General features: G+C 41.6%; 2 protein-coding genes across 3 annotated transcripts; one reads left to right on the top strand and one right to left on the bottom strand.

Moving 5' to 3' along the window:
- Positions 1-1,631: 1,631 nt before the first annotated feature.
- Positions 1,632-5,096, bottom strand: LOC109184281 (nucleolar protein 58-like). Of its 2 annotated transcripts, none has more exons than XM_019334278.1 (4): positions 4,634-5,096; positions 4,197-4,496; positions 2,659-2,917; positions 1,632-2,304 (listed from the first exon to the last, which is right to left on the bottom strand). In XM_019334278.1, the coding sequence occupies exons 2-4, from the start codon at positions 4,491-4,493 to the stop codon at positions 1,916-1,918; spliced, it is 945 nt and encodes a 314-aa protein (XP_019189823.1). In that variant the 5' UTR covers positions 4,494-4,496; positions 4,634-5,096; the 3' UTR covers positions 1,632-1,915. The 2 variants fall into 2 exon arrangements, with proteins under 2 accessions (XP_019189823.1, XP_019189822.1); XM_019334277.1 differs by having other exon boundaries at positions 4,197-4,567; positions 4,634-5,095.
- A 3,172-nt stretch (positions 5,097-8,268) lies between these two features.
- Positions 8,269-9,737, top strand: LOC109184303. Its single transcript, XM_019334300.1, has 3 exons — positions 8,269-8,397; positions 8,517-8,709; positions 9,037-9,737. Exons 1-3 carry the CDS (start codon positions 8,269-8,271, stop codon positions 9,735-9,737), a joined length of 1,023 nt encoding a protein of 340 aa, XP_019189845.1.
- Positions 9,738-11,764: the final 2,027 nt, after the last annotated feature.

Raw genomic sequence — 11,764 nt, 5'->3', positions numbered from 1 at the left:
CTCCTGGGCCCAGGTATCATATACACCTCCAAAATAAAGGGACTTGAACACTAGAAGAAAAGCACCTAGACCTAACAAGTTTAAGTGAATACCTAAAATTGTGGTGATTTTATTTCTATCTTTCCATACATAATCAAAAATGGAAAAGATTCTTCAAGCGTCTCAGGACAAAACACGTTGCAATAATTAATTAATTATTCAATCAACATCTAATATGACATTTGACATCTAACTTACTACATCGTTTCATTATTTCATGTCAATTAGTATTTTTTTATCAAGTAACTTTGCCTTATTTTTCACTTTCTAATTTGACAATTAATAATAAAGCACTACAGTACACCTAATAAGATTTTTGTTAACGAACATAATTATATTGTTTCAATAAAAACAAAAGATGTTAAATGTTCAATAATAAAATACATATAATATAAGTTAATGAACTTGTGGTCTAGTAGCACGAAGTGACTATTTCAAATGGAATGTCAAGGGGAAATGTCAAGGGTTTGATCCCCGGTGAGGTGGTTAGTAGGAAATGTTTCTGTATAGTCGAGAGGAAACCCCCAAAGGAGAATTTCTCTTGCCGGCCGGACGACTGATCCCCATCTGAAGCAATGGCCGACGCAACACCATGGCGTAGCGAATAAAATAGGTATGTTTATTGCCTTTTTTTTTTTTTAGTGCATGGATATGTGATTGTTCTGTGCGTGTATAGGCTAGTTAAGCTGATTCGTGGGTGCAAAAGCTACTGAGATTGCATAAGCCGTAGTGTAGGGTGTTTAGGTAGCATAAATAAAACATTGAAACTAAAGTAGGATTGTGATTTATTGAATAGATAAGTGATGAGCCGAAGCAATAAGGGAGTAGTGTGTGGATGCATCTGTGCATGATGAGTTTGTGCATTCGTAGGTTAAAGGTGGATAATGCGACTTGTGCATGTAAGATAGTTCTTTGTGTGTAACTGTGTATATTTGTTTGTGACATGTAGCATTTGTGGCCATAGACAAATAAACAAAGTAATTTACTTTTAATTTTGTAGTGTTTATAGTTTATTTTATGCTACAAATATTGTGGTAAGAAATATTTTTTATAACATAGCAACTTGTGCATGTGTTATAGTTGTATGATTTGATTTGTGTGTGTCAATGTGAATTTGTAGACATAGATTTTGAATTAGTTTCTGTGCATGTGAGCTGGATTTTAATTGTGTGCATCTGGCTAAGAGATGATTATATAGCTAAAAATGATATTTCCTTGATGTATAAAATCTGTAATTGCTAACGCCGTGTGCATTTGCTGTAAATAATTCTGTGCAGTTGAAGTGTATGTGAATTGGACATGGTGAGTATTAAAATTAACCGTGTATTTGTGAGTGTAGAAATGGTGCATTCTGATTGGCACATTGGTGAATTAGTTAGTGTGAATCTGTGACATTATATTGAGTATTTGTGAGTGTATAAATGATGCATTGAGATCAGAGCTTCACTCCAACCATGGAATCGTATCAGTATGTAATAAAATCATTCTCCAGACTTGTACTAATGGCTAATTCTTACACCAAGACAACAAAATGCAATCAATATCTCTTATAGAACTACTTCACCTTTGACACTTTTTGAGAAAATGAGAAGTGAATAAAATAAAAGGCCCATGCATTCAAACCAAAATTGACATATACTAGAAAAGAAAGTGCTACTATGATACACATCAAGTACCACAATGTTAAAGTTTGAACAAAACTGTCTAGCAAAACACTTTAACCTCCTAATCTAGACTGTCGACAAAAAACCAGAGCCTTGCACTCAAACCTTATTGCGCATCAGCAAAATGAACAATGAAATATTACCAATCCTCTACAGACAGTAGTACCCAGAGAATTGGATTTCATCAGTGGCTGCTGGTTATGGGTTACAGTTTACCTCGTTGGCTGCTGGTTGTAATGGCTCTTCTCTTTCTTCTTAGCTGCAGCAAGTCTTGCATTCCTTGCAGCTGCCTCCATGGCAGCAGCTTTAGCAGCTGCATCCGTATCTTTACTAGATTTCTTCTTCTTTGCAGAAGCCACCTTCTTAAGTTTTTCTTTCACGTTTACAGCAGATTCTTCTTCTGCTTGCTCAGTCTCTGCATGGTCCTCCGGTGCATTAGGGGCATCTAAGCTGTTATTAGGCTGGTCTTGTGATTCCTTCACCTCCTTCAAAGATTTATCCTTCTTTTTCTTCTTCTTTGCACTTTTAGACTCTGCAGCTCCACCATCCTTCTTTTCCAACTCACCATCTTGTTGCCCGTCTTTCTTCTCTTGTGCAGCATCTGAAATTTCAAACAGGATGTTCATTCAAAGTCAAAATATAAATCATAATACGGCAATGTTAAGTCACTTTGCTTGTAAGCAGTCGCAATCAAAATTCTTCCAGCTCCTCTACTGAGTAATTCTCTGAAGAAACAAATATTATCAAGATAACAAGTTTTGAAGCCAATAATAAAGATTTAGAATGAGAATATATGAGAGGACAGGCCCTTGACATTAAGGAGATGGTAACTACTACAATGGGCCTCTAGACAACCAACTATACCCATCACTAGGGAGAGGGGATGGGTGTGGGGACGCATGATATCCAGCTGAGAGTGATGAGAAAAGTGAAATACAGAGTAGTATGTAATTACCGGATGGTTCCTCAGCAACCTTCTCATTCTGTGAAACACCAAAATCAGCTAAAAGTGCTTCCAGTTCTGCAAGTTCCTTCTTCCTTCTCTCCTTCTTTGATAGTTGCCGCTCTGCCTCTTTAGGTGCTGGTGAAGTTACTACAGCCTCGCTCAGCACAGGCTCAGAATGCTCAGGAACCTCGGGCTCATGGTCATGGTCATGTTCCTCCTCAACATCATCATCACCTTCACCAAGTAGATCTTCTTCACTCTCACTTTCCTGCAACATCATATTCTCTATCAGGCAAAATTTCTCTTCAAATGAATCATTATTAACACACACTGTTCCCCCTCTAGGAGGAGGAAAATTGAAATGGAAAATTCTGAATTCAAAAAGGTTTTAGCAAAATCTTTGACTTGTAACTAGGAATAATATATTAATCCAAAACCATAAAGCCAACCCAATCATATAACAAAGCAATCATATGCAATCCATGTCAACCTTTAAAGAAATAACCTTAAAAAGCATATTATACATGGATTTTTGTACACTTCGCCATCCCAATTATTTGACATTATAAAAAAGTTCCTCCACAATTCAAGTTACTCTGTATTCACATATTACAGAAAAGAATAATAATAAGAACCTTCTATATGCGGAAGCAATAATTTTATTCTAATGGAGTATACTAAAAGCAATTATGAAGTTGAAGAAATGAGACATCATAAGCAAATCTCTCCAATAAAATATCCCTTCAGAAAATTCATCATACTAAATAGTGTGGCCCTTTGCCATAGTCCTTGTTTGGTGAAACTGTTGATGTTTCATTCTTATCACATTTTGACTAAATGTGTCTTTCATTTCTGCTTGTTAACCTGTTTCATAAGTTTGCAAGCCTATTAAGAACAGACCTAAGCCAAGCCAAACGAGGCTACTCTGGCCAAGATGATACTGCTGAGATATGCCCAACAAGCATACAGGAAAGGCAAAGGATGGACTGTCCAAGACCTAAACGAGCAACGCAGGCCCAAGAACAAATGGCCCAAATCACCAGTTCATCACAATATACATGAGCTAGACACAATCTGCAAACCCGAGAGTAAGAGCTCACAATCTACTACAATAGGGAATTCAGTGGGGATGCTTAAGAGGTGTACATGTACAAATAGGTTCGGCAAAATACTGTAAAAATTACCAAATCCCCTCTTTTAGTAGAATCACAGGACCCATTTGCACAGATTTTATCAACTATATTTGTCAGGTATAGTCCATTATTATACATTATGCAAAGCAAAAAGTCCTAAGCCAGAATAGTAGAGGAACTAAATTCATTGAAAAATGATAGCTTCCATCAAAGAATAGATACAGCCATTTTCTTACTGAGTATTATGATTCAATGGCTATTTCATATAACTTCTGTGCATCAATGGTAATGAGCAATATTAGATGATTCAGAAATATCTCCATGCCCAGTATATGAATAAGATCCAAGAATTACATTGTTATATACATACATACAAGACTTAAAGAACCAACTAAAGGTTATTTAGACAGATACCTCTACAGGCTCGGATTTCTTTTCAGGTAGATTAAGAGCCCATGATGATTGAGGAGGCTCTGTAGTAGCAAAGTAATCGTCATCATCATCAACATCAGCCCATGATTTCACCTTCAATGGAGTTGGAGACCAGATTATTTGTGACTCCTTAGCAGCCTCGGCTGTTGTCTTCTTCTTGGAAGACCCCTTCTCTTTATCAGACTTCTTCTTCTTCCTCAAACTATCAAGCGCCGCAAAAACATTGGAATTGGTCACCACAAACGACCCATCGTCCTTCCTGTTCCCACCTCCCACCATTTCCTAATCCAAAACTCAAAACTCACGAGCTGAAGAAACACAGGAACAGTAACGTAAAATTCAAGATTCTGGGACTGCAATGCAAACTTTCAGATTCAATAAACAAACGGAAATCAACAAGATCAATATCAAAATCCAACCTTTCGTCAAAACCCAGCAACGATAATCGGAAAATGAATTAGATTTTTCTCTTATTTATAATATTCCTATAAACCTAGCGACTGAAATACTGTAATATTGAGTAGTTTAAGGCCGGACAATTCGATTTTCTTTGTTTCTTTTTTAGCTCAGCAAATTCCCAATAAAGATCTGTAGGCTTAGCGTATCCAGGAGAAAGTCGACAAATGAACGCTTCGCTTGAGCGCAAGGACAGGAGTCGTTTTTGTATGTATAAAGATAAGGTAGACTAGAGAATGAAAGAGATAAGGATGTGAATGACTGAATAACAGAGAGGGAGAGAGACTGAGGGTTAGGGTTTCGATGATTGATGAAAGGGCAGAACGCTGAAGGAGATAACGCGGCGGAAAGAAGACGAAGATGAAGTATATATACTTGTGGCTTATTACCAAAAAGTACACCACATGTGGGTATCTCTGCAAATTGGTGATAATGGTTTCGGACGGAGATGGTGGTTTTGGGATTTTTTGCTTTTCAAAAAAAAAAAAAAAAAGGTTTTTGAAGGAGAGATAAAGCTTTTACAATGAAATCTCAAAACTTTCAAAAAAAAAAAAAAGAAATCTGAAAGGGTAACACTTATGTGAAATCGTCTCACAGGTCTCAATCCGTGAGTGTTAGAGATATTAGTAATATGCGGTTGTAATTAGATTGACTTTAACTACTAGCCTAATGTATAGGAGTAGTTACGTATTCTATTTCCATTGTATTGTTGTATTACCAATCTTATATTGAATACACAACTGAATCCTCACTTCATCTGGTATCAATTAGCAATAGGTATCCCAATTCTCACTCCCTACCAATAATGTCGACTAACTCCAGTGAACGTATGGTGACTGCCGCCACCGTACACACTCCGGCCACCTCTCCTAATTCCCTATCATCAGCCAACCATTTGGTGTCTATTAAGCTCACAACACGAAATTATTTGTTTTGGCGCACCCAACTGGTTCCGTTCCTCCGTGGTTAAGCACTCCTAGGCATGTCGACGGTGACTTGTCGTGCCCTCTGACTGTTCTCACCACCAGTGACGGCGCCTCCGACGGTACAACGTCCACCACCACCGCGAACCCTGCGTTCGCTGTTTAGGTCCAACAGGACCAATCCATCCTCTCCCTGCTCATATCATCGCTCTCCGATGAGGTGATGTATCTTGCCGTCGGTTGCACCTCCTCTCGGGATGTATGGCTCTCCATCACGGCGGTGTTGGGCTCCTCCACTCGTGCTCGCTGCTTCAACCTACTCGGGCAGTTCCAATCACTCCACCAAGGTAATAGTTCGCCGGCGAAATATCTTGGCAGGGCGCAATTGATCGTTGAGGACCTTGAACTAGTCGGCCGCCCCATATCCCTTGATGAACAAAACTTGTACGTGTTTCGGGGACTCTGATCGGAATTCTGCGCCATGGCGGTGTCTCTCGCCGTTTCAGGTACTCCCGTATCCATCCCGCAATTATCAAACTTTTTACAGGCTTAGCAATTCATTTTTGCCGATGATTTTCCGTCGGGTGGTGATGCGTTCTCTAGCAGGTCTCCCACGGTGATGATCGCCGGTCGTGGTCGCCAGCAGAACGGAGATGGCGGCCTCTGGAAACCGGCAGTCTCACGGTGGTCAAGGTCGCGGACGTCAGCACGGGCACGGTGGTTAGGGCCGTGGTCGTAGAGGAACGCCTCGCTGCCAAATCTACCGATCCCACGGTCACACGACAATTTACTACTTCAAGCGGTATTCTGGACAGCCTCTGGCTCAGGCCAACGTGGCAGTGACCAGCGATGATGGTGCAGCGGCTGCAATCGACGCTTGGTATTCGGACACCGGGCTTCCTCACATGCGACAGCGGATGCCACGATGATGACACAATCGGAGGAGTACACCGGCGGCGACGTGCCGACCCAAAATTATTTATTTTGGCGCACCCAACTGGTTCCGTTCCTCCGTGGTTAAGGACTCCTAGGCACATCGACGGTGACTTGCCGTGCCCTCTGACTATTCTCACCATCGCCGCCACTACTGGTGAAGATAGTACACGATGCTCTCTAACTCACCGGAAAACCTCCAACCGTCCGGCGATACCACGGGGGAGACTGATCTCCTCCAACGCAGCAAGAAGAAAACGAAGAGAGGAATATCGGAGAGAGAGTCTGACCCAATGGAGATGGATGCTGAGGGGCAGAATTTGGAGACGTTTGCAAACAAAAAAGTGACAGAGGAAGCGAACAAACAGGATGACCAAAACCAAGCGAGACCGGCGATCTCCTTCAGGAGTGCCCTGACTGGCCTAAAGGACAAGGAAGCTACCACATATGATATCTCAGATAATGAAGCCGGAGAACAGGAAGATGATGACCCTACCTGCCCAGTAATAAAATTGACAAAGGAGGAGAAGAGAAGGATGAGGAGACACTGGGAGAACACCCTACTTCTTGGAAAAACCGTGGGGTATAACTACCTCCTGAGACGCTTGAGAACCATCTGGAACCCAAAATCCGGAATGGATCTAATAGCTATCCAAAACGGTTATTATCTTGTTCGATTTGCATCGGTAGCAGACTACGAACACGCGAGACTTGAAGGACCGTGGACGGTGCTTGACTATTACCTAGCGGTTAAGGATTGGGAGCCGGATTTCGACCCCATGAGAGACGAGACGTAAAGGCTTCTGGTTTGGGTTAGAATTCCTTGTCTCCCCATCGAGTATTATGACTATGATTTCTTAATGAAGCTGGGAGATAAGGTAGGGACTGCTGTTAAGGTTGATCACACAACGAGTATGGCTTCACGAGGATTGTTTGCTAGAATTTGCGTGGAGGTGGATGTCACTAAGCCACTCATCGCAAGATTCAAGTTAAGGAATAAACACAGAATTGTTGAGTATGAAGGCCTTCACCTCGTGTGTTTCAAGTGTGGGATGGTGGGGCACAGAAAGGAAGCATGCAAATTGGCAGATATTCAAGCTGAGAATGAATCGCCGGCAAAAAACGGTGGAGCTCCGGTAAACGAGAATGGCAGCTCATCGGAGTAGATAGGAGAACCAGTATGGAAAGAAAGAGACAGAATCGCGAGAAACCAGGGCATGCAACGGTCATATGAGAACAGATATGATACCTGGATGATAACACAAAGAAAAGCAAGAAATTACCAAAGAAAGGAGGATAAGAGTAATCATAGAAAGGCTAATGCAGGAAGGAATGAGAGTTCTACAAGGAAAAAAGGAGCAAATCATGGGAATAATGGAAATGCCTTCAATAAGGAAGGATTTACTATATGGAACAATTCCAGATATGGAGCTTTGGAAATCAATGAGGAAATATAAGGGGAAGACCAAGAAGAGGAGCAAAACTGGGAAAGGCCTGATGGGCTTACAGGAGCCATACTATCTGGGAAGGGAAAAAGGCCTCAAGTCCAAATTTCTGAAACCCAAATTTTAAATGACAAGTCAGGAACTTATCACGCAAACACGGGCAAAAAGACTTCTAATAACAAGCCTGAAGGAAGCACGAGCACAGCGAAGGAAAAGAGACAATCGATACAAGCTGCGGAGACTGAGAGCCATACGGTGGTGAGAGATCTTGCAAATGGGAATCGGATAATTAGAACCATGATATCTGACGAAGAGGAAACCATGGAGGAAATCCAGCTCAACAATGAAGCAGGAGAACACCACCAAGACCCTCCCAATGCGAGCATCTTGGCGGTACTGATCGACCCTGTTGATCCCATGTGTGATGTGATTCTTGAGGGAGGCCAGACATCGACTGGCTTAGGCGTTGCTCTCCAGTAACGTTCCTTGTGTGTTTTATCTCGGTTTCTTGGGGTTTGCTTCTGTTTGTTCTGTTTCCTATGAAGATTCTTAGTTGGAACTGCCAAGGAGCCGCGTCGAGTGGTTTCAGACGTGCGCTCCTCTTTCTTGTTAAAAAAGTTAAAGCGGATATTGTAGGCCTAATGGAACCGAGAATCTCGGGAGGGTCTGCGGACAAAGCTTGCAAAAGCTTTGGTTTTGATAATTGGATGAGAGTTGAAGTTGTGGGCTTTAGCGGGGGTATCTGGATTTTATGGAAAAACAATATTATTGTGGATATCATAACTACTAACTCCCAATTTGTCCTAACTAAAATTAGCTAAGGAGGCAACCAGTTAGGCCCCCAATTTGTCCTTACTAAAATCAGCTAGGGAGGCAACCAGTTAGGGTTAGTTTCTTTTGTTTATGGGAGCCCTGCTCACAATCTTAGAAATAAGCTCTGGGAAGGCTTATCTAACGATAACTTTTGTATGGACGGAGGATGGCTCTCTGTGGGAGATTATAATGCAGTCACTTGCATGGAGGATGTGACCAACATGGATAACTTCTAAAACCATAGATGTGCAGGTATGCGTCAATGGATTTTTAAGGAAGGATTAATTGACTTAGGTCTTTTTGGTGCCAGGTTCACTTGGACGCGAGGAAGAGAAAAGAATACCTTCACGGGGGCCAGACTCGACCGCGCGTTGTGCAACCTTAGTTGGATTTCGCGACACCCAGGTACCAATGTTTCTCATTTGGCACGTTTCTGCTCTGACCACTCGCCCATCCTTATTGACACCACGAGCAACGCTAAAAATGGGAGGGCTTTTCCTTTCCAGTTTCAAGCAGCATGGCTTAGTCACAAGGATTTCTCTAAGGTGGTCAGCACTACATGGGATACGAAAAAAAACATGCTGGATAATATTTCTAATATGCAGACGAGATTTGTGGATTGGATTAAAACTGACTTTGGCAATATTGAAAGGAGAAAAAATAGACTAATGGCAAGACTTGATGGAATTCAAAATTGCTTAAGTAATCAACCCTTCAACGGGCTCATTCGTCTCGAAAGAAAGTTGCGTTTGGATTTGGAGGAAACTCTTCATCAAGAAGAGATAAAATGGTACCAAAAGTCCAAGGAAGATTGGATTTGCTCGGGTGATTTGAACATGAAATTCTACCACGCCGCAACAATGGTCCGCCGTGCCAAGAATAGAATTCATGGTCTTAAAAATGACAACGATGAACGGTTACAGAATAAGGATCAAGTTGAGGCCTTAGTCTAAAATTATTTCATCAATCTCTACTCGCGGGAGGACGTGATGTCCAATTCTGAAAATATCACAAGTATGTTTCCCAGACTGGAGGAGGGTCTTTGGAATCTTCTAAACAGCAAGGTGACAAAAGACAGGGTGAAGGATGCGCTAATTGCCATGGGACCCCTCAAGGCACCAGGCTCGGATGGGTTTCACGCCATTTTTACCAAAAATCCTGGAGCATCGTGGGCGACTGCATGTACAAGTTAGTGGCAACCTTTATGGAAAATGGCATATTTCCTGATGGGCTCAATGAGACAAATATTGTTCTCATTCCTAAAGTGCAAAATCTCGAAAGAGTTACGCAGTTGTGGCCCATAAGCCTATGCAACGTAGCTTATAAATTAATCACAAAAGTCATGACTAATAGAATGAAGTTCATTATGGCCGATCTTATTAGCCCCAACCAAAGTAGTTTTGTTTCAGAAAGACAAAACACTGACAACATAGTGATTTATTAAGAGATTCTACATACTATCCGAACGGACAAACGCACCCCAGGATATATGGTTTTAAAGATCGTTAGATCGATTTAGAAAAAGCGTACGACCAACTAGACTGGGGTTTTATTCACTCGACCCTTCGGGAAACTGGCTTCAACAATGTTTGGGTAAGGAATATCATGCAATGTGTGACAACATCAGGTATGTCTATTCTTTGGGATGGCAAGAAGCTTGACAGATTCAAGCCAGAGAGAGGGGTTAGACAAGGGGATTCTATTTCACCGTATCTCTTTGTCCTATGTATCGAACGCCTTGGTCACATCATTACTGAGGCTGTGACACAAGGCCGGTGGAAGGGAATAAAGGCGGCAACAAATGGATCGAGCATCTCTCACCTGTTCTTTGCAGATGACATGGTGCTCTTTGCGGAAGCCAACGAAAACCAAATCCATGTCATCATGGATTGCCTCAAGAGGTTCTGTAAGTTCTATGGTCAAAAAATTAATAAATCAAAGTCCAATATTTTTAGTTCTCTGGTCAAAAAATTAATAAATCAAAGTCCAATATTTTTTTCTCGAATAACGTTGGCAGGGACGAAGCTCTCAAGATAGCAACTATAACTGGATTCCCTATAACGAACGACCTAGGGAGATACCTTGGGGTCCCTTCTCTGCACAGGAGAATTTGGAAGAATCACTGTAAGAACATTATGAACAGGGTTCAAAATAGACTGGAGGGGTGGATGACTAGATTCTTAAGCTTAGCCGGAAGGCAGGTGCTGGCCCAGTCGGTTCTCAATGCGATCCCCTCTTACGCCATGCAAACAATGTTGCTCCCCAAAGGTGTTTGTGACCTGATTGATAAAACCACAAGAAATTTCATCTGGGGTGGAGATGCACAAAAAGAAAAACAAGCTTAGTAAATTGGGACACGGTTACGTACACTCCCCAAAAATAAAGGAGGTCTCAGGATAAAATCGATGAGGAATCTAAACGTGTCCTTACTAGCCAAATTAGGGTGGCGTGTTCTTAAGGATAACTAGAGCACTTGGGCCCAAATTATATCCAGTAAATATATGAAATCTGGAGCCTCCATTGCAAACATGAAGAAAAAGAAGAGCCAATCAAACATTTGGAAAGGGATATGCGAAGCTGCTCCAATTTTAAATAACGGCACAAACGAATTGTGAGGAATGGAAGAAAGACTCTTTTTTGGGAGGATCGTTGGATAGGAGAAGAACCTCTTCGAAGCTGGATGATTGGCCCTCTTAACAAGCATGACGAAAGAATGAAGGCCACCGAAGCCTGGACCATAACAGGAGCATGGGACTGGGATCGAATTGGAGTGGCGCTTCACCCAGAAAAACGACAACAAGTGGCGGTGTATGTGATTTTGGACGATGAAGAAAAGAATGACATTTTGGGATGTGGTGTGAAAAAGGACAACAAGTTCTCTACAAAATCAGCCTATGAGCTCACGTTGCATGACAGAATTAATTTGGAAGAGGAAGGTTGGGATGATGTCTAGAAGATTAGGGTCCCTAACAGAATTAGA

The sequence above is a fragment of the Ipomoea nil genome, unplaced genomic scaffold (genome assembly GCF_001879475.1).
Source record: "Ipomoea nil cultivar Tokyo-kokei standard unplaced genomic scaffold, Asagao_1.1 scaffold1259, whole genome shotgun sequence".
Taxonomy (NCBI): Eukaryota; Viridiplantae; Streptophyta; class Magnoliopsida; order Solanales; family Convolvulaceae; genus Ipomoea; species Ipomoea nil.
This window is presented reverse-complemented; position numbering and strand designations above follow the sequence as displayed.